A 23281-nucleotide genomic window follows, 5' to 3' on the forward strand; every position below is an offset into this window, starting at 1 on the left:
GGCCCCGCCCCCGCCCCCGCGCCCGGCCTTGTATGGAGGCGGCGGCGGCGCCCGGGGGGCTCCAGCCCCGCCCCCGCCCCTCGCCCCGCCCCCGGCCCCTGCCGAGGGCCTCAAGGGGGGGGAGCCGGGCCGTGACGTCACCGCAGTGCTGGGGGGGGGGGCAGGAGCTGTGGCGTCACTGCGCGCGTGAGTGAGGAAAGCCCCGAGGCGACCGCCCGCCCGGCAGCCGTGATGTCACGACGTGGCCGGGACCAGGGCCGTGACGCCACCGCGGAACCCGAGGCGGGCGTGACGTCACCTCCCCAGCCGGGCCGCTTTCCCGAGGCCCCGCCCCTCCCGCCGTGCCCGGCGGCCGGAAGTCGCGCGCGGCGCAGGCAGACGTGTCGGTAGCGGCGGCGGGGCCGGCAGCGCGTGGGTACCGGGGCGGGGGGGCGTCCTGCCCCCGCTGGGGTCCCACGCGAGGCCCGGGGGGGGGCCCCGGCCGGGAGGGGCCCAAACCCCCCCCACCCCCGAGGGTCCCGTCGCGGGGTCGGCCCCGGGGTCTCAGGCGGGCGGGGGAGGCGGGGGGGACCGGCCCCGGGGTGGGGGTGGAGGGGGCCCGGGGGACCGGCCCCGGGGTGGGGGTGGGGGTCCCGTCGGGGGTGGAGGGGGCCCGGGGGGGAGCCCGCCGGGGGAGGCCCGAGGGTCCGACCTCGGTGTTCCCGGCGGGGAGGGTGGCAGCGCGTGTGTCCCGTGTCCCGTTCCCCCCCCCGCAGGATGATCACGGACGTGCAGCTCGCCATCTTCGCCAACATGCTGGGCGTCTCGCTCTTCCTCCTCGTCGTCCTCTACCACTACGTGGCCGTCAACAACCCCAAGAAGCAGGAGTGAGGGCACCCGCGGTGAGACACGGCACCGGGCACCGGCGCTGGCACCGGCACCGCGCCGGCCCTGCACCGGCACCGCTCACCCCTCTTCCCCCCACAGGGCCGCGCCGAGCTGAGCCACAGAGTGCCATGGTGGAGCAGGGCCTGGCCGAGCACGGCCCCTCGCCCGGAGCGTGGCGGTGCCCGCCGCGGTGCCACGCTGAGGCGGGAGGCCGTGCTTCTTCCAAACAAACTTTAACAGAAACACGATAATACAAGAGGAAACCGTGTGATGTAAAAATATCTCCCGCCCGCGCCAGGTCCCTCCGCCGGTCCCGCGGGGAGGAGCGGGGCCATCCTGGGGTGGGAGTCCGCCGTCACCAAGGAGCGGGCGCTGCGGCGAGCCATGGTGAGACGCGTGAGCCGGCCCCGGCACCCTGGGCGATGATGGCCACAGCTGGGAGTAGGCACGGTGCCACGCGAGTGGGCGGCTGTGCCTGGAGCCCGGCGGGGAAGGGGTTGAGCGGCAGAGCGGGTCCGGGGCCCCTGGTGCTGCCATGGCTCAGGCTCTGCGCTGGTGCAGCTTTGGTCTGGGGGGGCCTCAGCGGCCGTGGGGGGGTGCCCCGGCCCTGCCCCAAGCACGGGTGCAGACACGGTGCAGGCCGGCGGCGTGGGGCCCGGCGAGCAGCGGGGCCAGTGCTGGTGGCTGTGGTCAGGCCTCAGCGCAGAAGGAGAGGAGCTGCCGGTAGGAGCTGAGCGAGGCACGGGCTGGGCCTTGCGGGCACTGCGGTGCAGGAGAGCAGGGTGGAGAGGAGCCGTGGCCACGCGGGCCAGGGCAGAGGGGCTGGAGCCCCCTCCCCAGCACCGCGGCCCCTGCTCAGGGCCTGCCGGCACAGGGCAAAGCAGGGCTGAGGTCCCCCTGCCCACACCGCAGCCCCCCCCCCCAGTGCCGCGGGGCCATACCTGGGGGTGCAGGCCCTTGCCCCCGCACAGGAAGAGTCCCTCGGTGCTCTGCACCCCCCTGGGGAGTGCGGGGGCCTCCTGGCAGAGCCCTGCAGGGACAGAGACCGGCGTCACCACTGGTGGGACACGGGCACGGGGCAGGCGGGTGCTCCCAGCGCCAGCAGAGCGTGGGGCCAGGCCAGGGCATCCCCTGGGCTGCCTTTACGCACCAGCGCTGCCCCCACAGCCCCCATGCCTGGGGGTTGTCGGGGTCCTAGCCCCCCGCGCCCCCTCTGCCTCTTGTAGCACGTCGGGGGCTCCTGGGGGGTGCTGGTGCCCTCCTGTGCCAGGGTGAGCAGGGCCAGATGCAGGACGGGCGCTGCGGCCCCCCAGCCCTGGGCCGGGCCCTGCCGGAGGGGGTACCGCAGCAGCCCTGGCACCAGGGCTGTGCTGTGCCCTACCTGGCGGAGGCTGTGAGGCCCAGGGCCTGCCGTGGCTGTGCTTCCCGGCCCGGCGGGCTGCGGTGCTGTCAGCGTGGAGCCCCAGCAGGCTCTGGCTGGTCGTTGCCCCCTTCCTCCGCACAGGGATCCTGCTGGGGCGCAGCGGAGGCCCCCCCAGGCTGCGGAGAACCACACGCCGCTCCTGAGGGGGCTGCTGGGAGTGAGGGGCTACAGCCCCTCTTGGGGCCGGTGGATGCCACTGGGGCAGAGGGTGCAGCTTTGCTCGGGGCTCCCACCGCCCCGGCGTCAGCACGGGCTCTGGGCTGGCTGAGGGACGACCCCACGCCGTGGGACGGTCCCATCCCGTGGCTGATGCCAGCACCTACCTGGGCTGCTCTGGGTCTCTCCTGGTGTCCAGCTTCTTCGGGAGCGCCTGCGGGGAGGGGAGGGGAGGGTCAGTGCCCAGGAGGGCTCGTTGTCCCTGGTCTTGTGGGACCCCCCATGGCTGCTGGGGGTCCTACAGAACCAGACCCCTGCCACCAGTGGTGTCTGCACAGCTCAGAAAAAATGCACATGGGGCAAAAAAGCTCCTGGCAGAGCCCCACAGACCAGGAGTCTCAGCCCCAGAGATGGGGGTCTCTGAGCTCTTTAGAGAAGCCCCTCCAGCCAGCCTGGGCTGTTGGTGTGCAGTGCCCCACGTGCTCCAGGGGGGTCTGACAGCTCCCAGCACAGCCTGGGCCAGGTGTGCCCCCTGGTATCCCCCAGGCCCGGCTGGCAGAATTATGGGGCAGACCCCTCCCAGGGCTCAGGGACCACCAGAGTAGGGGTTCAGGGCCCTGCTATCCCCCCAGGCTCCCCGCCCCAGGCCCTGCCGGTGCCCAGCGGTACCTGCAGCAGTGTTGTGCTGTGAGTAGCCGCTGGCTCTCCCACGCCGCGCTGGGCCTCCCGCGATCCGTGGCTGATGCCGGTGCTGGGCGCTGCCCGGGCGCCCACCAGCAGGGTCCCTGTGTGACAAATGAGACAGAGCTCAGCCCACGCTGGGGATGCCAGGGATGTGCCGAGGTCGGCAAGGGGGGCTGTGAGCCGCAGCAGGGGTACCGGCTGCCTGCCCTGGGCACACAGAACCGCTGCGGTGCAGATCGGCATGGCCTGGCCGAGCCCTGAGTGCTGCTGAGGTGGGAAGTGCCGGGGCTGGTGCAGAGCCCTCGCCGAGTTGTGCTGTGGCTGGGCAGCTGCCTGGCCCACACAGGCAGGGAGCTGACCCGGCCACAGCTGCCGGTTGAGCCCCGGGCAGCTGCAGCAGCCTCGGTGGCTGGTGGGCTGGGCACGGCGGCACTGCTCTGCCCGCAGGCTCCGCACAGGCAGGACGTGGCCCATACTGCGAATGCGCAGGAGGGGCCAGGGCCCAGCGCGGCACAAAGTGGGACAGACACACGGACACCCATGTGCTGGTGGTGCTGGCAGCAGCATGGAGCTGCTGCAGCTCTGGCAGGAGGAGCCAGGACCCCCGGCAGCCACACTAGCCTGTGGTGGCCGTTGGGGCTTGACACCTGCCCAGACCCACCCAGGCACAGGCTGGTGTGTGCCCAGGGCAGTGGCCCCCCGCTGGTGCTGCCTCCCCATGCTGGCGCCTTTCCCTGTGGCTGCAGCAGCCATGCACTGAGCCCCCATCCCGCACGAGACCTGGCTGCGGTTGTGTTTCCTTTTAGCCAGGAAAGCTGGGACAGAGCTGCTCGCTGGGGCCGGAACCCCACCACAGCACACGCATGAGGCACAGCCCCAAAGCCGAAAAGCAAGAGCAGCCGCTTTGGCAGCTGCCAAAGTGCCAGCAGGGAGGACCATGACAGGCACTCAATGGCTCAGCATGGGGCCAGGGCCGCTGGTGGGAACCAGAGTCGGAGCCAGAGGCAGCAGCACCAGACGGCTTGATTGCTGCAGGACAAGGCTGTGGCTGAGGACTGGGGTTTGCGCCTGTGCTGGCGCTCGGCAGCGGTGTGGGAGACAGGCAGGGGCAGGCACGGCTGCGCAGGGTAGGACCACGGTGCCCTCAGCAAAGCCATAGGCAGCACTGGGCTGGGGAAGTAACCGATGCCACGAGGGCTGCAATTCATCAGCGGGGCCGCGCAGGCTGCCAAAACGGGGCAAGAGAAACCTCAGGCGGCTGGAGGGAAGACGCAGAACCCTGCACCCGGAGAGAATGGGCTGGGGCTGGCTGGGCAGCACCAACATGGAGGCCGGCAGCATGCTGGGCACGAGTCACCAGTACACCCAGCCACGCTGATGGCATCAGACAGGATCAGCCCTAAGAGCACTTGCACGCTGTCTGGCTGAGCTGGCAGTGCTGACAAGCTTGTCCCGCGCCTATGGCAATCGCTCGGCAGCTGAGGAGGGGGACAGGGAAGGCGCAGCGTGCAGGCAAGGGTTGCTTTCCCTGTTAAACTGTCTTTATCGCAACCCAGGAGTTTTCTCCCTTTCACCCTTCCTGTTCTTTCCCCCATCCCATCGGGAGAGCAAGCGAGTGGGTGACGGCAGGGGGCTGAGGTGCCCCCCAGGGTGAAACCATGACAGTGTCCCCTGGGAAATGGACACCACGTAAAACACCCGAGTAAGCCACGAACAACGGTGGGACCCCACAGCAAATGAGACCCTGTGAGCAGGAGCAGGCAGGAGCCAGGCTGTGGCAAAGTCTGGGTTGGGGCAAGTTTGCGGCATGCTGAAGCACTCTCTGGGTGGTGGGGCTTTACAGGCAACAGTGGATGGTACCGGTGAGTGACAACTCTTAACCTTGGACTTGTCACAACTGAAACGGCACAACTTGGTGATGAACTCCAGCCAGCAAAGGCCAGGGCAACTGAGGCTGCACAGACAAGAAGGTCACTAGGGGTCCTGCAGAGACACTCCCCCCCGCGAGCACTTGTGAGGCCATGTGCAGAGCACAGGTCCCCTCTGGGTTCCCCGGGGCTTGGCCGATGCGGGCAGGCTGGAGCAGGAGCCGTGGAGAGGATTGGGGCTGGAGCACGAGGTGTCTGAGGAGAGCCGGATGAAGCAGGCCTCTGGGAAAGCAGCTCCTGCAGCAGCACTGCGCAGGCACAGGCTGTGCCCTCTCCTCCCGCACTCACACAGAGACCTGCCCTTCCCCTCCCTGGCCCCCTTTTCGGGCACCTCTGCTCCTCAGACATGGCAGCTGCCAGACAAGACCCGGGCCGGCAGTGCCCGCGGCTCTGCTGATCACTGGTGAGGGCTGCACCCCTGCAGCCCACTGGGTGAACTCCCCACCATGTCTGCAGGGACACCGGTCCCTGCCACAGCCAGGGCTTGCTGGGTGGCACAGTGGAGAGACAGCAGGGCAGGGGGGGCCCTGTGGCCACCAGACAGCTTAGGTTTGTGCTGTGCCAGAGGGCTGTGGCTGGAGCCCACCAGGAAAGGGCTCCCTTCCTGCAAGGCTGGGAGGAAGCAGCTGGGAGCGGGACATGTCTCTCACACTTGTCAGGGGCCCCATCTGAGCAGCAGGTCCTGGACAGGACATCCTCCTCCGTGTAACCCAGCCATCACCAGGGGACAGCTGTCCTGCAGGGCCACGGCAGAGAGCAGCCTCCCCTCACCCTCGGGGCACGGCCGGTGGGAATGGCTGGGCATGATGTCCTGTCTGTGGGGACTCGCTCCTGCCTGTTCCACATGGACAAAGATCTCAGCAGCACGTGTGCAGGAACGGGAAGGATGGAACACGACTGGGGCACAGTGTCTTCATCCTGTGCCATCTAACCATCGCCTCATCACACCTGGCTGGCGGCAGCTGGGGCTGCAGGCAGGATCTAGAGCATTCCTGGTTCCTTCCCGGCTGCCTGGGGAAGGAAGAGTCTGTGACAGCATCCCGGCACCACCCCAGGATGGGACCCCTGACCGGAGGGCAGTGGCATGGTGCTCGTAAAGCAAAGCCGTGGGGTCAAAGCATTCCTGGGCCGCATTTCCCTGCGCAGACATGGCAGTGCCAGTGCTGCCAGGGCCCTCACACTCAGAGCGCTGGCACTGCTGGCTGAGGCAGCGGGGAAAGCTGCTGGCAGCCAGAGCGGGGGGTGCCAGCCAGACTGGGCACACAGAAGGTCAAGCTGCCAGGTGCTGCCGGGGCAGGGAAAGAAGAGCCACATCCCAGTCCCACGAGCCAGGCAGCCGGGGCTCCACCAGCACGAGGCCACAGCATCCCACCAGGCACTTGGCTCTGCCGGTCACAGCTCCCCTTGCCAGAGGCCGTGCAGACAGCACCCAGCTACCACACCGGCAGCCAGCAAGCAGAGAGTGCAGGCTAGGGAGGCAGAACGACACTGATCCATCCCATGGAGACAGGCTCTTCTCCTCCAGCCCCACAAGGTCTGTTCCTGCTCACGCGCCCAACTATCACCGACTCCCCGGCAGCTGGGGATCAGGCCAGTGGGTTGCTCCCACTGGCTCTGGGGTGGCTCAAGCATGCACGGCAGAAGGAACAGACGTTACAATGTGCCCATGAGAACATAAGCCTTTTATTTCCTCCCCACCATGTTCTCATGGCAGATGAGAAACAGTCACTACAAAGTGCTGGAAAGCAAACATGGAGGACGAAGCAACGCGAGAAACACAGGCGGAGCACGAGAAACAAGCCAACAGTCAGAAACGCAGCAATCTCTCCCGAGAGCAGCACCAGTACACAGAGCCTTGACACAACGACAGCTTCAGAGTCACACCCAGAGTCACACAGGCAGCCCCCTCCGCCCTGAAAGCGGACCCTCGCTCTCACACCTCTGATCTTTGGGCACTGGGATACTTCAGAGCACGGTGCTCACTGGCCTCCAGAGCCCCACAGCAGACTGGGGCTCCCAGTCCAGCCCCGTTTCCTCAGCTGGGGGCCTGTGGGACCAGCCCACAGAATAGCATGGGGCACTGGGGCTTCCCCCACCATCGGCCAGCCAGCTGCAGCTCTGAACCCCCAAGGGGCCTGGAGCAGCACTGCCTGCCCTGCCACAGCCTGCAGTGGTGCTGAGCCCACTGCCCCATGGCGAGGAAGCCAGCATTGCCTTGTTTTTGGCACCCTCCCGCTGCCAGAGTCGGGGTGGTAAGCCGGGGCCTTTCTCCTAGCTGTGCAGGTGGCTTGGCAGCTTGGTGCTGCGAGTTGGCCCCCACCGGACAGGACTCGCCGTGTGTTCAAAGCCCCCAGTGACTAATTACAGCTCTGCTAGCCTGCCTCACCATGACCACAGTCATGTGCCATGATCGACTGCTGCTCAGCAGGTGCCTGGGAAGGGAGAAGGCACTTTGGTGTATCCCTGCAGGCCTTGGGAATGCTTTGGGAGCGGCTGAGGCCTCGGGAATTTGAGCGGAGGTTTTCTGTGCTGGCTTCTCCAGAAACCCCTTGGCCCCTGCACCACCAGTGCGGGAAGGGCCATCTCCCCTGGCAGCCCACAGCGGACAGAGTCCCTCTAATCTCGGTGCAACAGAAGTGGCAGGCAGCTTCTGCCCAGCCAGGGGCTGCAGAGCCATTGGGCAGGAGCTCAGCTAGGCCCCCTTGGTTCCCTGCAGAAGCTGGGCTGGAGGACCCATAGGTCTTGCCGTGTGGTGTCTGTCCTGACTCAGCCAGGGCTGCTCTGCTCGGGACACAGCATGGAGCTGAGCACGGCATCCAGGACCCTTCCGAGGGGAGGGGGCGGCGGTTCACACGCACTTCTTCCACGCAAACCCACTTTTATTACGTCAAAGCACACGGTTACGCTGGCACAGAGCTCTCCTCAGGGCTGCGGCTTCACACAGCAGCTCGACAGGTACTGGATCAAGCGCACAAGAGGTCCCCAGCCCAGCTTACCTCTGCCCGGTGCTGGGGCTCTGGCGCTGCCTTTCTGAAGACTCTGGCTCACAGCGGCCGGACCCAAGGGCCTGCTGCAGCTGAAGGTGAAGCTGGGGGAGGCTTTGATTTGCGGCGAGTCCTGCTGGCTGCTGCCGCTCCCGCTGGTGCCGTTGCTGAAGCTCCTCATGCGGGACAGGGCATTATCGGAGGCTGAGGTGGGAAGCCCACTGGAATGGGATGAGAAAGAGGAGGCTCAGCCTGGCTCTGTGGGGAGGTGTCCCCACCACTGGCCACCTCTGCGCACCCCCATTCCTTCCCAGCCGGCTCTGCGCCACTCCTGCCGAGCAGGTTCGTCGTCTCCAGCCTAGGCACTGAGCGTTAGGCTGCTGATGCTGCTGAGACACCATCTCTGTCAGACCCCCGGACTTTTCCCCAGCGGTTGGCAGGTGGCAGGGGACAGGAACAGAGCCCATGTCACAAGGGGATGTCCCTCAGCAGCAGCAGACCCCAGTCCCCCACGCTGTACATCGCTGTCCCGGCAGCCTCGGTGCAGCAGCATGGTTTCAGAGTTCCCACTCCCTCACCCCCAGTCCCAAATCCATCCCAGTCCAGCGCCAGACCAGGCTAGGGAGGGGGAGAAGCAGAAGAGATGCTGGTTCTCTCTGCGGGCAGATAACCACTTCCCAGGTTACTGGGGCAGGTAAATCCCAAACAGCTTCACCCTGCAAGGTTGCGTGCCCCTCTGGCCTGCCGATGACTCGGAGCTGAGGGATACCCTTCACAAAGCAAACTCTGCAGGGACAAGCACGGGCCCCAACAAGGTGGGAAAGCAAGCAAATAAATGTTGGCTTCATTAGCTGCAGGGTAACTCACTTGGAGTACATTTATCATCTCTAATTGGCGTTATCCTGCAGTTCTTGAACACTCAACCCGGCAGGCGCTTACGTGGAGCTCCTGGGGGGGGTCCTGGCACCTCCTCTCCTCCGTGGGCCCCCGCCTGTGCCCTTCATGCCCCGCACGTGCTTCAGCATCCAGGCTCGCAGGTTGCTGAGGCAGCTATGCTCTGACAGGACGATCCGGGGCCAGGGATTGCACTCTGCCATGTCCAGTGCTGCCACAGCCAAGGCTCTCCCGACCTGCAAGAGGCAACTGGTGAGAAAGACCTTGAGAAAGAGCAGCAACTCTCTAGGACTTGAGGCAGAAAAAACAAAGGAAGAAAAGAAAACCCAATCCCAAATTCCAGACAACCCCCCCGAGCTCATTTCATCTCCATTACAGACTCCGATCGAGCTCCGTGGCGGGAGGAGTGTTCCCGTAGGAAGTCTCTAGGCGCACAGCATGGACGCAGGGCCAGGGCGAGTCAGGCACCCACAGCCACCAGAACCTGCTGCCTCTTGCTGCAGGCATTAGACAAGCAGGCAGCCCTACACTCAGCAGGGAGGGACCAGGGACCACATGTGTCAGCAGTGGTGCGAGGTGCGCAGGGACAACCCTGGGATGCCCCAGAGGCTGAGGGCAGAAGCCTCCAGTCCAGCCAGGGGACAAAGCATTTTGGGGCTGGGGCTAGTGGCGGGGGCAGTCACAGACAGCCCCGCAGGCTGGTGTGGGCTGGGACGTACCGACAGGTTACAGCACTGACACTGAGAACACCCTGTCTCTCACACAGCTCTCCAAACCCGCACCACGGACTAACGCAGGAGTTGCGCTGTTTTCATGGGGACATACAAGTGCAGAAGCAGGAGAGAATGTGAGAGTTTCTTCCTGGGAGCCAAAAGTCCTGCCTGCAGCACTCAGGGCAGGGGAGGGCTGCGCACACCCAGCCGCTCTGCCGCTGGGCATCCCCTTACCTGCTCAAACAGCTCCACGGTGTATTTGGAGGGGAAGGCAGGAGGGGGCGGCGGGCTGGCCCTCCCGTTGTCATGGCAGGCCACTGGGATGCTGTTCACTGAGCGCCCTGTGTTGTAGTTGCACTCCAGTGTGTAGCTGTGAAGCACAAGGAAGCCCACGTTACCCAATGGATCCACCACTGCCCAAGCACAGCAGCACTATTGCTGCCTCTTAGAAGACACTCTGTCCCCCAACCCTGGGAGGGTAGGCTCCCCAGGGGAGTCTGGAGAGAAGACGTGGCTCCTGCCATTGAGCTGCAGCTCTTGCTGCAACCTGCTTCACGTGCACTCCATTTTCTCGTCCGCTGAGGTAGGAATAAAGGAGGTAAAAAAAGCAACAGTTGGCCATCAGGTGGAAGTCAGAGGTGTGCTGAGGACAGGAGAGGCACCTGTGTCACAGGTCAATGAACCGGACTCTGAAATCAATGCCAAAGAAAGGACTGGCTAAGGGGCAGCTGGAGAGCAGGAGCAGGAGTGGCCAGCTATTGCTGAGCACCAATCTCCGAAAGTGCCAGTGTACCCACCTCTTACCTTAAATCAACAGTCAAGGCACCCAGAGCTGCTAGGGACACCCCAACTGCTTTTCAGGGTGAAGTGACTACCAAAAGATGTTCTCTGATTATCCTAAAAGGGTCTGCAGTCATCCCTGGTGAGTTCATGCTTAAGGACAGGGCAAGAGGTTCACAAAGGGCACAGGAGAATGGGTGGCACATCGTTCCCCAGGAGCAAAGCCTCAAGCTGTACCGATTTTCTGGCAATGAGACACTGGACCATCGATGTGGCACGGACTGCATGACTTCAGGGAAGGGGCAAGAGAGTCACAGGGCCATCTTCGTGTCTCTCTACTTCCAGGGAAAACCCAGCGAGAAGTCACTGGGACAGAGCGGTGGGTGCAACACTGAAGGTCTGCGCCGCCGAGCCCTGTGTGGAGGAGCAGCCTGGTGTGCTGCCAGCAGAGCTGGGAGCGTGCAGTGGAAAGGAGATCAGTGGTGGAGGAGGGGATGGAGGTGTGGGCTCGGACGTGCTGCACAGCCAATGCGTGGAGCTGAGGGATTTGCAAAAACACATATGGCCAGGATGCGTATCCTGATAGTTTGCAAACTGATAGCGGGAGTGTGTGTAACGAGCACGGGGAAGTGGGAACTCTCAGACGAAACTCAATAAAACTGGCAAAACTGAAGCCTTGTAGGGAGATTGGTGTGAGGGAGGTGTTAAACGGCCCAGCTGCAGGGGCATCCCTCACAGCCTGTTGACAGGAGAAACTTGCCTTCATCTGCCGCAGTGTGCCGATGCTGTCCTGGCACCCACAGGGCTAACCACCACGGCAGCTCAGTGGGCTCCAGAAGGTGGAGGGGATCACCCTCTCTCCAGCCACTGGTTCCCAGGCTATCACCGTAGGGCCAGGGGCCCTTCCCTGTGTGCACCCCCCAAGCTGCGGAAGGGCTGGAGAAGGGGCCCCAGATCACCCCTCTCCAGAGACAGAGGGTCCTGTAGCCCAGCACAGCCCCCTCCTCGCTTGCTCCCAGCCCTGCACTGCCCACTCCATGCCCCAGCAGCTTGGTGCTGGCACTTTGCAGACAGAGCAGGGAGGGAGGGGGGACTGCAGACAGACTGACAGCCTTCCCTGGCTGCCAGGGCAAGGTGCCATGCAGGGAGCAAGGCAGGAGCTCAGCTCAGGGGGCCAGAGCAGGGCTGAGCCTTGTTAAACTGAAATAGCAAAAGATTGGTGCCTGGAGCCACGATACTACAGTGATGTCAACCTTGCCTATTAACGACAACAATGACCAATTTTCTTTAAAAAACGCCAGATCCTGAATACATGCCTGGTTGGAGAGTTGGACTTTGTCTGGGCTGACATTGCCAGCTGGCTGAGACTTACCAATCTCCCCCTGGGTGGGAGCCAGAAAGTAGAAAGCACACACCAACCTCCCGAGGAACTTGCCGCACACTTCCAGCACTGCAGCACAGTCAAGAGGTGCCTCATTTCCTCACCAACCCAACGGGATGCCTCCTGCCTGGGGGGGCTATTCTAACACGGGCATTGGGGGTGGGCACTGCTGGACCTCATACTTACAAAGAAAAACTGGTTGGGGATGTGCAGGTCAGGAGCAGCCTTGGCTGTGGTGACCATGTAATGCTGGACCTCAGTAGCCTGAGAGAAAGGAACAAGGCAAGAAGCAGGATCACAGCCCTGGATGTCGGGAGAACAGATTTTGCCTTTTCAGGGATCTCCTTGGAAGAGTCCCCAGGGACAGGGCCCTGGTGAGGAGAGGGAGCCAGAAGAGCCGATTCATTTTCAGGGCTCACCTCTTCCAACTCCAGAACAGCCCACGCAGATAGGTGGGAAGTCAACCAAAGGCGGCAGGAGGCCTGCGTGTATGAACACAGAGCTCCCGATTGGACTTGGATAAAAAAAAAGGAATCGCACAAGAGTTGGAAGAAGGGAGAGGTGACCTGGGAGGGACACAGATGCTGTCTGAATGGGCAGGAAAGCCAAAGCCCACCTAGAACTGAATCTGTTGAGGGATAAGAAGGGCTACAAGGCAGCTTCTAGAGGTGCATCAGTAGCAGAAGGAAGACAAGGGAGAGTGTGAGCCAGCTGCTGACTGGAGCGGGGGCCAAGGTACTCCATGCCTTCTTCACCTCAGTCATCACTGGCGAGCAGCTCAGCACACCTGCACAGCTGGGACACCACAGCTCCGTGGGACCCGGCAGGACGCGCTCACGGGTGCCAAGGGAGGCGGCTGACATCCTGGTGAGGCTGCTGCCGATTATCTCAGAGAGGTCCTGGTGACCAAGGTGGGTCCCAAGGACAGGGAGAAAGCAAACGTCACCTCTGTCTTCAGAGCCAGGCACCCACAGGCTGGTCAGCCTCACCTAGATCCCCAGGAAGATGATGGAGAAAAGACTCCTGGAGACCCAGGAAGGACAGAGGGTGTCTGGGACCAGTCAGCAGATTTACAAAGGAGAAATCACGCATAACCACCCCAGCAGCCTTTGATGATGTAACGGCCAGCTCCGAGGCCGAGGGAGAGCCGTGGGCGATGGCTTATGGCTTTGGACGCTGTCTCCCACCCCACCCTTGCAGGCGAGCAGACGAAGGACAGGCAATGCCAGGGGATGGGGAGGTGGCCTGGATGCCAGCTGATGCGGCTGGCTCAGAGCCCAGCTGGAGCCCCAGCACTGGCGGTGTGCCCCAGGTCAGTACTGGATATCAGGATGCTGAGCCCCTTCACTGGTGCCCGAGGTGCCAAGGCAGCATGTGCCCCCAGCAAGGCTGCAGAGGATGCAGAGCTGGGGTTGATGCTCCAGCGGGTCATGCTGCCCTGGGGAGGGACTCACCAGGCTGGAGGAGGGGGCAGGCAGGGACCTCCCCACTTTCCCACGGGGAAAGGCAAAGTCCTGCTGCAGGGAGGAATAACCCTGGGGCCAGCGGGGGGAGAGCAGCTCCACAGAGACAGACCTGGGCGTCCCGCTGAGCACCGAGTTTTGTAAACTGACCCCAAGGACACTAATTGGGGTCTGCCCTTCTTCCAGTTTCTCTGTTTGCTGTCTTACTGTGTTCTTTATTCCAAGCTTTGACCTCTCTCCACCCTCAGCATTTTCAAGGTGGGGAAAAAAAAACTAATGGCTTTTAAGGTACCTGATGAATACCTGCACACGGCACCCGGTTACTCTGTGTGTGTCTGTCACACAATGTGAAGTGTGCTAGAAATTCACCTGTGCTCAGCAGGGTTGAGAAAAAATATAAAAGAAATCATCTCTTAAGTATTGCTTCTATCCCCCAGAAAGTCCTGGAGCCCTCCAGATCACTGGAGGGTGTTGGGGAATTACTTCCTGATATGGGTCTACGGGTGCTGGATGGGCCACCCAGGAGTGATGCACAGCTGGATCATGGACAAGGAGGAACTTGTCAGCTGGGGATGTGATAATAAATATCAGCCTTGTCTGTAGTGACTGTGAAATAGTGGAGTTCATAATCCCGAAGGGATGAGAGCAACAGAGCAGACTCTGGGCCTCAGAAGAGCAGATTTCAGCTAATTCAGTGCACCAGTAAGGGGGATCCCATTGGAGACAGTTCTGAAGGACAAAGGAGCTTAGGAAAGGTGGTAGTTTTTGAGGACAGCATCCTCCAATTGCAGGAACGGTCCATCCCAGTACTCAGTGAGATGCACAGATATGCCAGGAGATCAGCTGGCTGATAGTGAACTCGTGATGGAGCTCCAGTGCAGAAAGCAGCGGGTGGGGTGGGAGGATCGCTCTGCCTGGAGATGAGGCTCCAGGAGGAAAACCACGAGAAATGGACAATAATCAAGTTTGGTCATGTTTCTCAGGAGATACCCATGTGAGCCCATGGGCCCTGAGGGGCAGCACCCAAGGGTGCTCAGGGGCTGCCGAGGTCCTTGTGGGGCTCCTCTCAGTCATCTCTGGAAGATGACAGGGAGTGGGGGGTGGTTCCTGATGGGTGGAGAAAGGCAAATGTTGCATCTGTTGTCACAAAAGACTAGTCAGGGACCAAGCGGCCGGTCAGCCTCCCCTCGGTCCCTGTGAAATCATCGAGTGAGTGCCCCCAGACCATGTTTCCAGAGGCAGGAAGGAGAAGAGGGTGACTGGGAGCTGCCAGCTAGGATTGCTTGCATCTGTCTTACTGCTCAGAGACAGTTCATCTTGCTAACACCGCAGAAAACCAGCAAGTCTCCCTCCCCATCCGACGTGCCCGTACAGTACCGCGCAGCACGGGCACCGAGAGCACTCCAGACACCAGCAGAACCCCCACTGTGTTTCGGGATGTCGCTGTTGGATTAACCATGGGCTGTTCCCTGCCAGCCACAGCAGATGGGCACAGAGCAAGCTACAACAGGAACCTGAGCCTAAAAAACTCGGGTATGTGTTACTGCAGGGTTGGTTTTAGCCAAATCAGCAGGCTCTCTGACCCAGCCCTGTGGCCAGGTGCAGAGAAGCAACAGAGCGCAGAGCAAGTGCTGAGAAAATGGGGGAAAGAAAGGAGCCAAGGGTGCCACCATCGCTGCCGGCAGCCTGGTCCTACACCAGCCTAAGCCAGCAAAATGAAACTGCACCCGCAGAGAGCAGCTGTTCACCGGAGAAGGGGTGCAGAGGTTTCTGGGGGAAGTCCAGGGCTGGTAGGAAGCCTGGTGCTGCTCCCACATTTCCTCAAACCGCAGATTCCTGCGGAATGCGGCATCTTCTAAAGAAGCATTACACACTTCTTGCACTTTTTCTTCAGCATCTGCATCTGGCCACCACTGGGGCCAGAAGAGGGTAAGACAGGCTGTTGGGCTGATTGCTTCAGCCGTTTTTATGTTCCCAGCAACCACAACAAACAGGCCAAAAATATCCCACCCCTTGCTGGAGAGGCACATGTGGCTGCTACGGGTCACACGAATACCCTCAACCCACAGAATCACGGATTGCTTGAGACTGGAATCTTGCATGGCAAACTTGCATGCAAGGTCTAGGGAAACTGAGCCCATTACAACTAAACAGGTTTTAATTACAGCTCATTACAAATATAAACATCTGGGAAAGAGGTGAATTCCTCCTGGAAAACGGTGCACAAGCAGCTCTACAACAGCGAGGACAAGAAGCCAGAGCAGCTGCAGGAGGGATGTGAAGGGACAGGAGATACAAGAGGAAAAGGAGTCAAACGCGGCAGTAAACTGGCACAGCTGGGTCCTGGCCTCTGCCTACACCGAGCACCTAACACTCCTCTTGGCCAGTTCCAACCCCACCAGAGAGCCGCGCAGGGCACAGCTGCCCCCACAGAAATGGTTTCAACTTTCCTTAACATGCTGCCTCCAGCAAGACCACCCCCTTCCAGGACAGAGGGGAACTGGGCCAGATCAGCTGGCACGGACATTTAGCAAGAGAGCAGAGGTTTGCCTACCTGTGGATGATCCCCAAGGCTTTGTAGATGGCCACTCGCCCGCTGCCCTCCTTCGACTGCCCATCCCGTTTGTCTTTGGCGTACATGTTCTTCTCCGAGAAGTTACAGCCCGTGAAGTCAAAGTGAGGTGAGTTCAGGGAGATGAGTTTGGGGAACAGCATGTTCTCCACCTGCGATGTACAGAGAGGAACATGGGTGACTTTGAGGAGAGCCCTTGGCTGTTTGTCCTGCTCCAGCACTACCAGTGCCAAGCTCTGGGATGCACTGGGCTGTTGGCTGGGCCCACCCTGCTCAATTCCAGAGTCTCACACGCTCCAGCCCGGCCTGGGGGATGCTGCCCACCCCTGCCTGCCCCCTGCCCATTCCCAGCAGGGAGAGGCAGCAGCTGGGCTCTCCTGACAGCCTGCTCGTGGAGGCAGAGCGGAGGGAGCCTAGCGGCACAGCTCTCCCCCACCCTCTCGTCCCTTAGGAGAAGGGGGGTAGCTCTTCTGTCCTCCCCATGCCAGCTGCCAGGGAGAAAGCTGAGACCTGCTGCAGCTGCCCCGGTCACAGGCCCCGGGAGGGGAAAGGGAGAGCAAACCCCACCAAGCACCGAAAGCAGGGAGGGCAGCCAGCTCTGCACCCCAGCCCCTGCCCCAACAGGGTGTGACAGGGACGTGCCACCCCCTCTCCCAGCAGTGGGAGGGAGCGTTTGGGACCCTGGAGATGGGGCAGAGCTGTGAGGGTCCCAGCCCGCTCCAGCACCTCTGTACTCCTACCCCCTGCCCTCACCTGATCGTTTTCATCACTGAAACTGTTGCCGTACATGAAGCAGCCGCGCTTGGAGGCGTGCCCATGGAGATCGACGTAGTAGGCCAGCCCACTGTCCTGGGGCAGGATGGTTTCGGGGAGAGGTGCTGGTGGAGGCCTCCTGGCTTCCTCCTCACAGTGCTCCACGGTGTGGCTTGAAGGGAGGATCCAGACAGCTTGGTCCTTGCCGCCCAGTCCTTGCAGCTCGGTGGCAGGCGCTCCCGAGAGCCGGGGTTCCTGAGAAGGGCTGAAGTATGTGCTGGCACGCCAGGTGCTGGATGAGTTGCGGAGGTTATTGGTTTTCTCCAGCTCCGACAGGGCTGCCTCTGGGGACGGGGTGCTGCTGCAGACGGAATGGTTGGAAGATTTTGTGCTTAATGAGCTGGTGCTGAGTGGGGAGACGTACGTCCTCCAGTCAGGAGAGCCCGGCAGGACGCGGCTGTGAACGTGGTGGTAGAGGAGGACAGCTTTGGCCCCATACACTGCAGGGTGCAGCTCGGCGTCGGGGTTGAGATACTGGCGGTTCAGGTTTACCCCACGGGAGTCAGTTCTGTGGAGAGAGCAGAGGAGATGTGAGGTCCTTTGCACAACACCATCCATTCTGCAAAGGCAGATCTGACCTTAACTTATAACGGCTGAGGCTTTGGGCTCTATCCTGGAGCACAACTGGCCAAACCATCCCCTCACAGGCAATGGACTCTACCCCAAAGCAGCTGAGAACCTCTCTCCTAGTGTGGCACTTGCCTCAGCAAGGCAGAGCCCTGAGTGATCTCCCTCCCTCCTCCCTGAAGCTGGCCCAGGGAGAGCAAGGACAGGACAGCATCTGAGTGCCTCAAACGTGCAGGGCAGCATTGCTCACCCAAGCCAGAAAGCCCCGATCCAGGAGATGTCCTATGCAGGCAACAGCAGCCCCAAGCCCTTGCCACAGATCCCGGGGAGTAGCAGGGAGAAGTTGCTGTAGCCTGTAGGCCTTGGCTTACTGACGCAGAATCTTGGGATTGTTCTTCCCAGCCATCACGAAATGCACAACAGACTCCAAACCAGGAGAGAACAGCTCAGCCTGGACCCCAGTAAAGCTGCAGCTGCAACCTGGGCTCACTCACCGATAGTGGCCCCGCACCACCCCATCAGGGTTCAGCATAGGAATGAGCTTAAAGACGAACATCCGCCGCAGCATCTGGGCACGGGGGTCCTCCTCCCGTAGGATGAAGTCCAGAAAGCCGTTGAAGACAAAGCTGGAGGGTGTTTCCCCCGGGTGGACTCTGCTGCTCAGAAAAAACACCTGAGGGCAAAAAGACAGGGACAATGGGCAGGTTCCTGCCTGCCCCAAGATGCTACAATGGCTTAGCCAAGGGGCCAAGCGCTCCATGGGGCTCCCCGCTCTGCACCACAGCCAGGCACCATGCTGCCCAACACGCAGCTAAGGTCTTTATGTGGAGCAGACAACTAGGTACTGGGTGCAGCAACACAACAGTTTTCAGTGGCTTCTTTGCCCAGTGCCTCCCCTATGTCCTACTTGGAATAAGGTTGCTTATCCCTATGTGAGACTAAAGGGACAGAAGCCCCGCAGCCTGCTACCAAGAGAAACCAGGGCATGGGTGGCACAGGAGCAGAGATGCAGAAGCGCCCCAGGGAAAAGCCCCAAGCGATCCCACAGAGCGGGAATGAGCTCAAATGTAACGACAACATAAAGCACCTCCTGAAAAACCCTTCTCTTGGTGGGAGCTTCTCAGGAAGAGATGCATGTGTGGTGCAACCCAGCTGCCCATCCCAGCTCTGTCTGGCCACAGAAGGAGCTCCCTGCCCATCCCTGTTCCCAGCAGGCAGGGCCCACCTACTGCAGCAGGGGCTGACACCCCAAATACAGCCCTTCCATCAGTTTCTTCACAGCTTAACAGAACAACAGCGTTAAAGGACAGAACAAAACTCCTAGGAAACGAGACCCTAATTTTTGCCCTGATGAACAGGTGTGTGGTGCTACCAGAGGACATTTCAAGGTGCTGAGTAGATGCACTGGGGCTTCTGGCAGGCAACCAGTTCCCACACCTCGATGCAGGATCTCACAGACTCTCTACTCCCCATGCTCCAGCCCTCCAGGACATGACACTTTTCAAGTCACAGACGTGAGGGTGGCAGCAAGGTGCCAACACACAGGCCACCACACACTGCTGACCGTGCTCGCTGTCCCCAACACAGCCCCAAAGCCGGTGGCGGCAGCTCACCCTCTTCCCTGCAAAGCGGCGTGGCCGGGGAGTGGTCGTGTCTGGGAAGAGTTTGTCCAGCCGGGGCTCCCGTTTCTCCAGCATGCCGTGGCACGAGGTGACGGTGAGCAGGTCCACTCGCAGCTTGTCCAGGGAGTGGCAGAGCAGCTCCCGGTGGTAATAGACAGAGTCGAGGGGGCTGCAGGGCAAGGAGAAACGCTCAGCCAGCCTGCCCCAGTCAGCTGGGAAGGCACGGGTCGGAGCCTTCCCCACCAGCGAAGAAAGCAGCTTGGCTGGGGCAGCTGCCATCCCGGCGGAGCATGCCACTGGGCTAGGGACTGAGGGACAGGGCGCCGAGCCTCGCCGTGGGCAGCTGTGGGAGATGCCTTCAAGGAGTGAAGGGGGCTCCCAGCGGGGCAGGGGACACTCTCCACACCTACAGCCCCGAGCTCTGCCTCTAGCCGCTTGTCCAGGATGGCGTCCCTGCTCACTCTGCTCCCCAGGAGTTCAACAGCCCTAGCCTGACCAAAACTGCCAAACCCTCTCCTGCTGCCTGCAGGCACCCACGGCTGAGCTGGTCACTGCCAGCTGCCCTCGGAGTCCACCAGGATCACGAGGAGGATTCCTTTGGAGGAAAAAGCAGTGGTTCAGGGCCTGGGGCCATGCTGTCTGGCCCCCTCCGTGGCTGCGGAGAGCAGTAGGAGAGCGGCTCCTGCACAGCCAGACCCAGCAGAGGTACCCGTGGCCGTCAGGTCATCCCACTGTGGCAGCACAAGACTACTCTGGCAGGGAAATAAACCCTGGCTGGCAAGAGGGGCTGGCCGCCTCCAAGGGCGTCAGCTGGGATGGGCAGGGGAGGCAACAGCCCCCTGTCCTTTGGGAGCCCACCGTGGCCAAGGCAGCACCCAGCAGCAGTGAGGTGTGTGCAGGGTCACCAACAGCCTGGGCACCAGACAGCCTGCCGGGTGCTGCTGCAGGACCAGCCTCTGGCCTTAGACTCGGCCGTTTGATGTCACGATTGTGTGTGACCCACCTGTGCAGCGTGGAGATCCCTCCTTGCCCTGCTGACGGCCCCACCCAGGCCCCCGGCAGCTCCCGCTGTGCCAAGGGAGCCGGGGCCTCCTGCGGGATGGTTCGGTTGGGACCACCCAGCCCTGCCGTGATCCCGAGGGGCTCAGGGGCCTTGCATCAGTAGGTGAGTTTGACCCATAGAGACTATCATATTGCCATCAGAGCCTTACCAACTGACTGCCAGATTTTGAAATTCTTATAGTTCTCTGTTGCATGACAATTTAAGAACAAACCCCTTTCAATAAGCCATTGCTCAGCCCTTGTCTAAGAAAAGGTATTTATGATCCCAGCCTGGTGGCAGGGAAACTCTCTGGGGCCAGGAGGGGCTGCAGGGCAGTTATCTGCAGAGGCACCTGAAGACTGACTCTGTCCTCCTCAGCCGGGCGTTAAGTTCTCCTCTGGCTTTCAAGAGAAATTCTTGAGAGCAGAGGAGCTTCCTAGCACCATCCACAAAGAGCCCGGTGCTGAGGCTGGCTCTTGGCAGTGAGATCTCCCTCTGCGACAGCAGTTGCAGAGGAAGGGAGCAGTGGGAGAGAGATGCCCGGACCTTCCTGCAGCCAGGAGGCAGAAAGCAAACGAGGTCTTGGCTTCCAAGAACCGCCTGTCCTTAAACCAAGGGCTGCAGCTCTGTTACAGCCCCTCCTCAAGCCTCTTCTGCCTGATGGGAACCTGCCCTTAGGAATGCCAGCGGGATCTGGTCCGAAACAATAAAGGCCGCTCTGGAAGCCCCTCAGAAGCACGTGCTTAGGAGCTTGGGGGGAACTGCTGCAGCTGCCCCTGCAGAGCTAGGGCCCAGAGGAGCAAGCATCAGGCAACTACCAGGGGGCAGTGGGGGGCACAAAGACACATATCCCCCTCCACCTTCCACCCCACTGCAGCAAGAGCTGAACGACACTGCACTTCCACAGCAGGGGCAAAGCCAAGCGGGCGAGGGCCGGGAATGGGGTGGGGGGGTGCGCACCTGCTGGGAGACATGTGCCTGCACTCCTGGAAGCGGCCATCCAGCTGCGCCAGCATCTCCTGGCACTCCGTGTAGGAGAAGGGGTAGCAGAAGGCAAAGTAGGTGGTGGCACCACGGTGCTCCAGGAAGCGGTGCACGAAGGACAGCACAAACTGCGTCTCCACCATCTGGGACAGACACAAAGCAGAGGCTGAGCAAACGGACGGCCCAAGGAGCAGCCAGCCGAGGGCACGCAGAGCCACCTCCCAGGCACAGGCCAGGCAGCCACGGCCACCACAGGCCCCCGCGGTTCTCCTCCAGCACTACCACGCCAGTTCTCTCATATATCAGGTAGTACCTGCAGCCACTTGCCCTTCTCTAACTGCATGGGACTCAAAGCTGCGCTCCCTGCAGATCCCAGCCTGCTTCGCTCAGATCCCCGAAACACCACGCTCTTTCCTACAAAGCCTTTGGTTCCCTGCTTGCCCTGACACACAGCACTTGGGTCTCCAGAGCAGTGCCAAAGCTTCGGCGTATGCCTGGCTCTGGGGCAGAGCTGTCTGGGAAATCCAGGGGTTTCCTTCTAGTCCTCATGCCCACCCGCCAGCACTCTGAGAAAGAACAATAACTACTCTATTTCAGCACACTTCACAAAGTTAACGAGCGCTGCAAAGCTCAGGTGTATGTTGTGTCTCTCCCTGGTGCTGGCATGGGCCAAATCAAGCGTCATCTTGTCCTATGTCAGGGGATGGGAGATTCTCTCTGGCCCCTGTTCCGTGGGGCAGAAGCGGGGGGGGGGGGGGGGGGGCATGCTGGGGCGCTTGCAGCCTCCCCACAGCAGTATGCACAGAGCAAGGACAACCCAGAGCACCTGCAAGTGACTCTCCCCCAGGCAGCTCCTACCCAGACCAAAGACAGAAAATGCCAGGCCCAGCAAACTCCTGTTTGAGGCCCAAACAGCTTAGTGGGGGTGTGAGAGTCAACCTGCTGCTATGGCTCTTCCTGCTGGCTTCGGTTCCCTGGGCTCTCATACTACTGCCCTGCGGCCAGCACCGCTCCCCTCGCAGGGGCATCAGCAACCTGAGGTCACGTGGCTTGCCACAAAGAGCCATTTACTGGCCACTCCAACGACTGATGAACAGGAAGGGAAGCACCAGGCGTGCTTCGAGAGCATTTCTGTGGCTACCCCTGTCATGCAACAGGGAAATCACCCAGCAAAAGCCTGCGCCCCAGCCAGAGCTGGCCAGCAGAGAAGAGAGCTGCTGGGTCCTCTGCTCCCGAGTGCTCAGCCGAGGGAAGGGGCTTTGTCACTAACCCCCCGCCCTCTCCCATGGGGCTGCCAAAGTACAAACCAGCCACTCACCTGCCCCATCCTGCCCTGCCACGCAAGGCTGGAGATCACCCCGGCCTGGTAAGTGAGGGGTGTTTGTGCCCCAGAGCTGCCCCCCCCAACCCTGAACAAAGGGTCCTCCTCTCTCTACCTGTTACTGCCCTTCAGCCGAGGCCCCCCCACCCCCGGCAGAAGCCCCCATCCCCGGTGCCCGTACCTCGAAGCTGGGCCGCTCGCGGATGCGCTCCCAGCGGGGCCGCACGGGCAGGGTCCGCACGAAGGGGGACATGCCCTGGGAGTACAGCCGGCTCTGCTTGTTCATATTGAGGATGTGCAGCTTGATCAGCTTCCCCGGAGCCCCCCCCCGCACGCTGAAGTAGAACCAGGACCTGGGGAGGGACCGAAGCGCCGGGTCAGCCCCTGAGCCCACCGGTCCCCCCCCGACCTCGCCGGCCCCACCAGCTTGTCAGATCCTGGGGCTGGGGGAACAGACCCCATGAGCCCCCCCACAGGGCATCCCTGACCCTGCTAGCTACCCCCCAGCCCCTCGACCCCGCCGGCCGCCCCCCGCGCCGTACCGTTACCTGTTGCCGTTCTCATACTCGGTCTGGGCGCAGTCGGGCCGCGTCCAGACGTTGAACTCGTAGTCGGCGGCGGGGAGAGCGGCACCCCAGGCCGCGGGGCCGCCGCCGCCCCCCGCCCCGGGCGGTTCTACCTGCTCTACGTGTGCCAGGTTGCCCGAGTCGAAGCGGGAGCTGAAGAGCAGCCCGCCGCAACGGATCTCCATGGCTGTCGGGCCGCCGCGGCCCCGCTCATCTCACCGGCCCGGCCCGCCACGCCGCTTAGCAACAACAACGCGCACGCCCATTGGCCCACCGCTCCCTAGCAACGTACCCGCCCGTTGGACGGCGCCTCGGCAACGAGCGCCCTAGCGCGGTTACGGCCGCGCCCCCACCAAAGCTGACCACGCCCCGTTCACCCGCACCCTTCGCCGTCCCCACCCGTCAACGGGCTACACGCGCGCCGCTGCGTGCACGTATTACGTCAAAAGACACGAATGGATAACCAGTACCCACACACCTGTGTGTGTGTGTCGTCACACCCCCAGCCCTCGCCGCGCCAG

The 23281-nt window shown here is 62.0% G+C and overlaps 2 protein-coding genes across 4 annotated transcripts; one reads left to right on the top strand and one right to left on the bottom strand.

The window, feature by feature from the left end:
- Positions 1-183: 183 nt before the first annotated feature.
- Positions 184-1130, top strand: OST4 (oligosaccharyltransferase complex subunit 4, non-catalytic). Its single transcript, XM_075048817.1, has 3 exons — positions 184-411; positions 756-881; positions 967-1130. Exon 2 carries the CDS (start codon positions 757-759, stop codon positions 868-870), a length of 114 nt encoding a protein of 37 aa, XP_074904918.1. The 5' UTR covers positions 184-411; position 756; the 3' UTR covers positions 871-881; positions 967-1130.
- Positions 1131-1283: 153 nt separating this feature from the next.
- On the bottom strand, positions 1284-23026 carry AGBL5 (AGBL carboxypeptidase 5). 3 transcript variants are annotated; one of them, XM_075048814.1, is made up of 15 exons: positions 22743-23026; positions 22376-22547; positions 20850-21016; positions 18839-19016; positions 17720-17898; positions 16599-17166; positions 15828-15997; positions 9884-10019; positions 8982-9172; positions 8055-8263; positions 3116-3231; positions 2614-2660; positions 2249-2406; positions 1809-1897; positions 1284-1629 (listed from the first exon to the last, which is right to left on the bottom strand). In XM_075048814.1, the coding sequence occupies exons 1-15, from the start codon at positions 22943-22945 to the stop codon at positions 1558-1560; spliced, it is 2655 nt and encodes an 884-aa protein (XP_074904915.1). In that variant the 5' UTR covers positions 22946-23026; the 3' UTR covers positions 1284-1557. The 3 variants fall into 3 exon arrangements, with proteins under 3 accessions (XP_074904915.1, XP_074904917.1, XP_074904916.1); XM_075048816.1 differs by having other exon boundaries at positions 22737-22848; XM_075048815.1 differs by lacking the exon at positions 2249-2406 and having other exon boundaries at positions 22743-23025.
- Positions 23027-23281: the final 255 nt, after the last annotated feature.

This window comes from Buteo buteo, chromosome 17 (assembly GCF_964188355.1).
Source record: "Buteo buteo chromosome 17, bButBut1.hap1.1, whole genome shotgun sequence".
Taxonomy (NCBI): domain Eukaryota; kingdom Metazoa; phylum Chordata; class Aves; order Accipitriformes; family Accipitridae; genus Buteo; species Buteo buteo.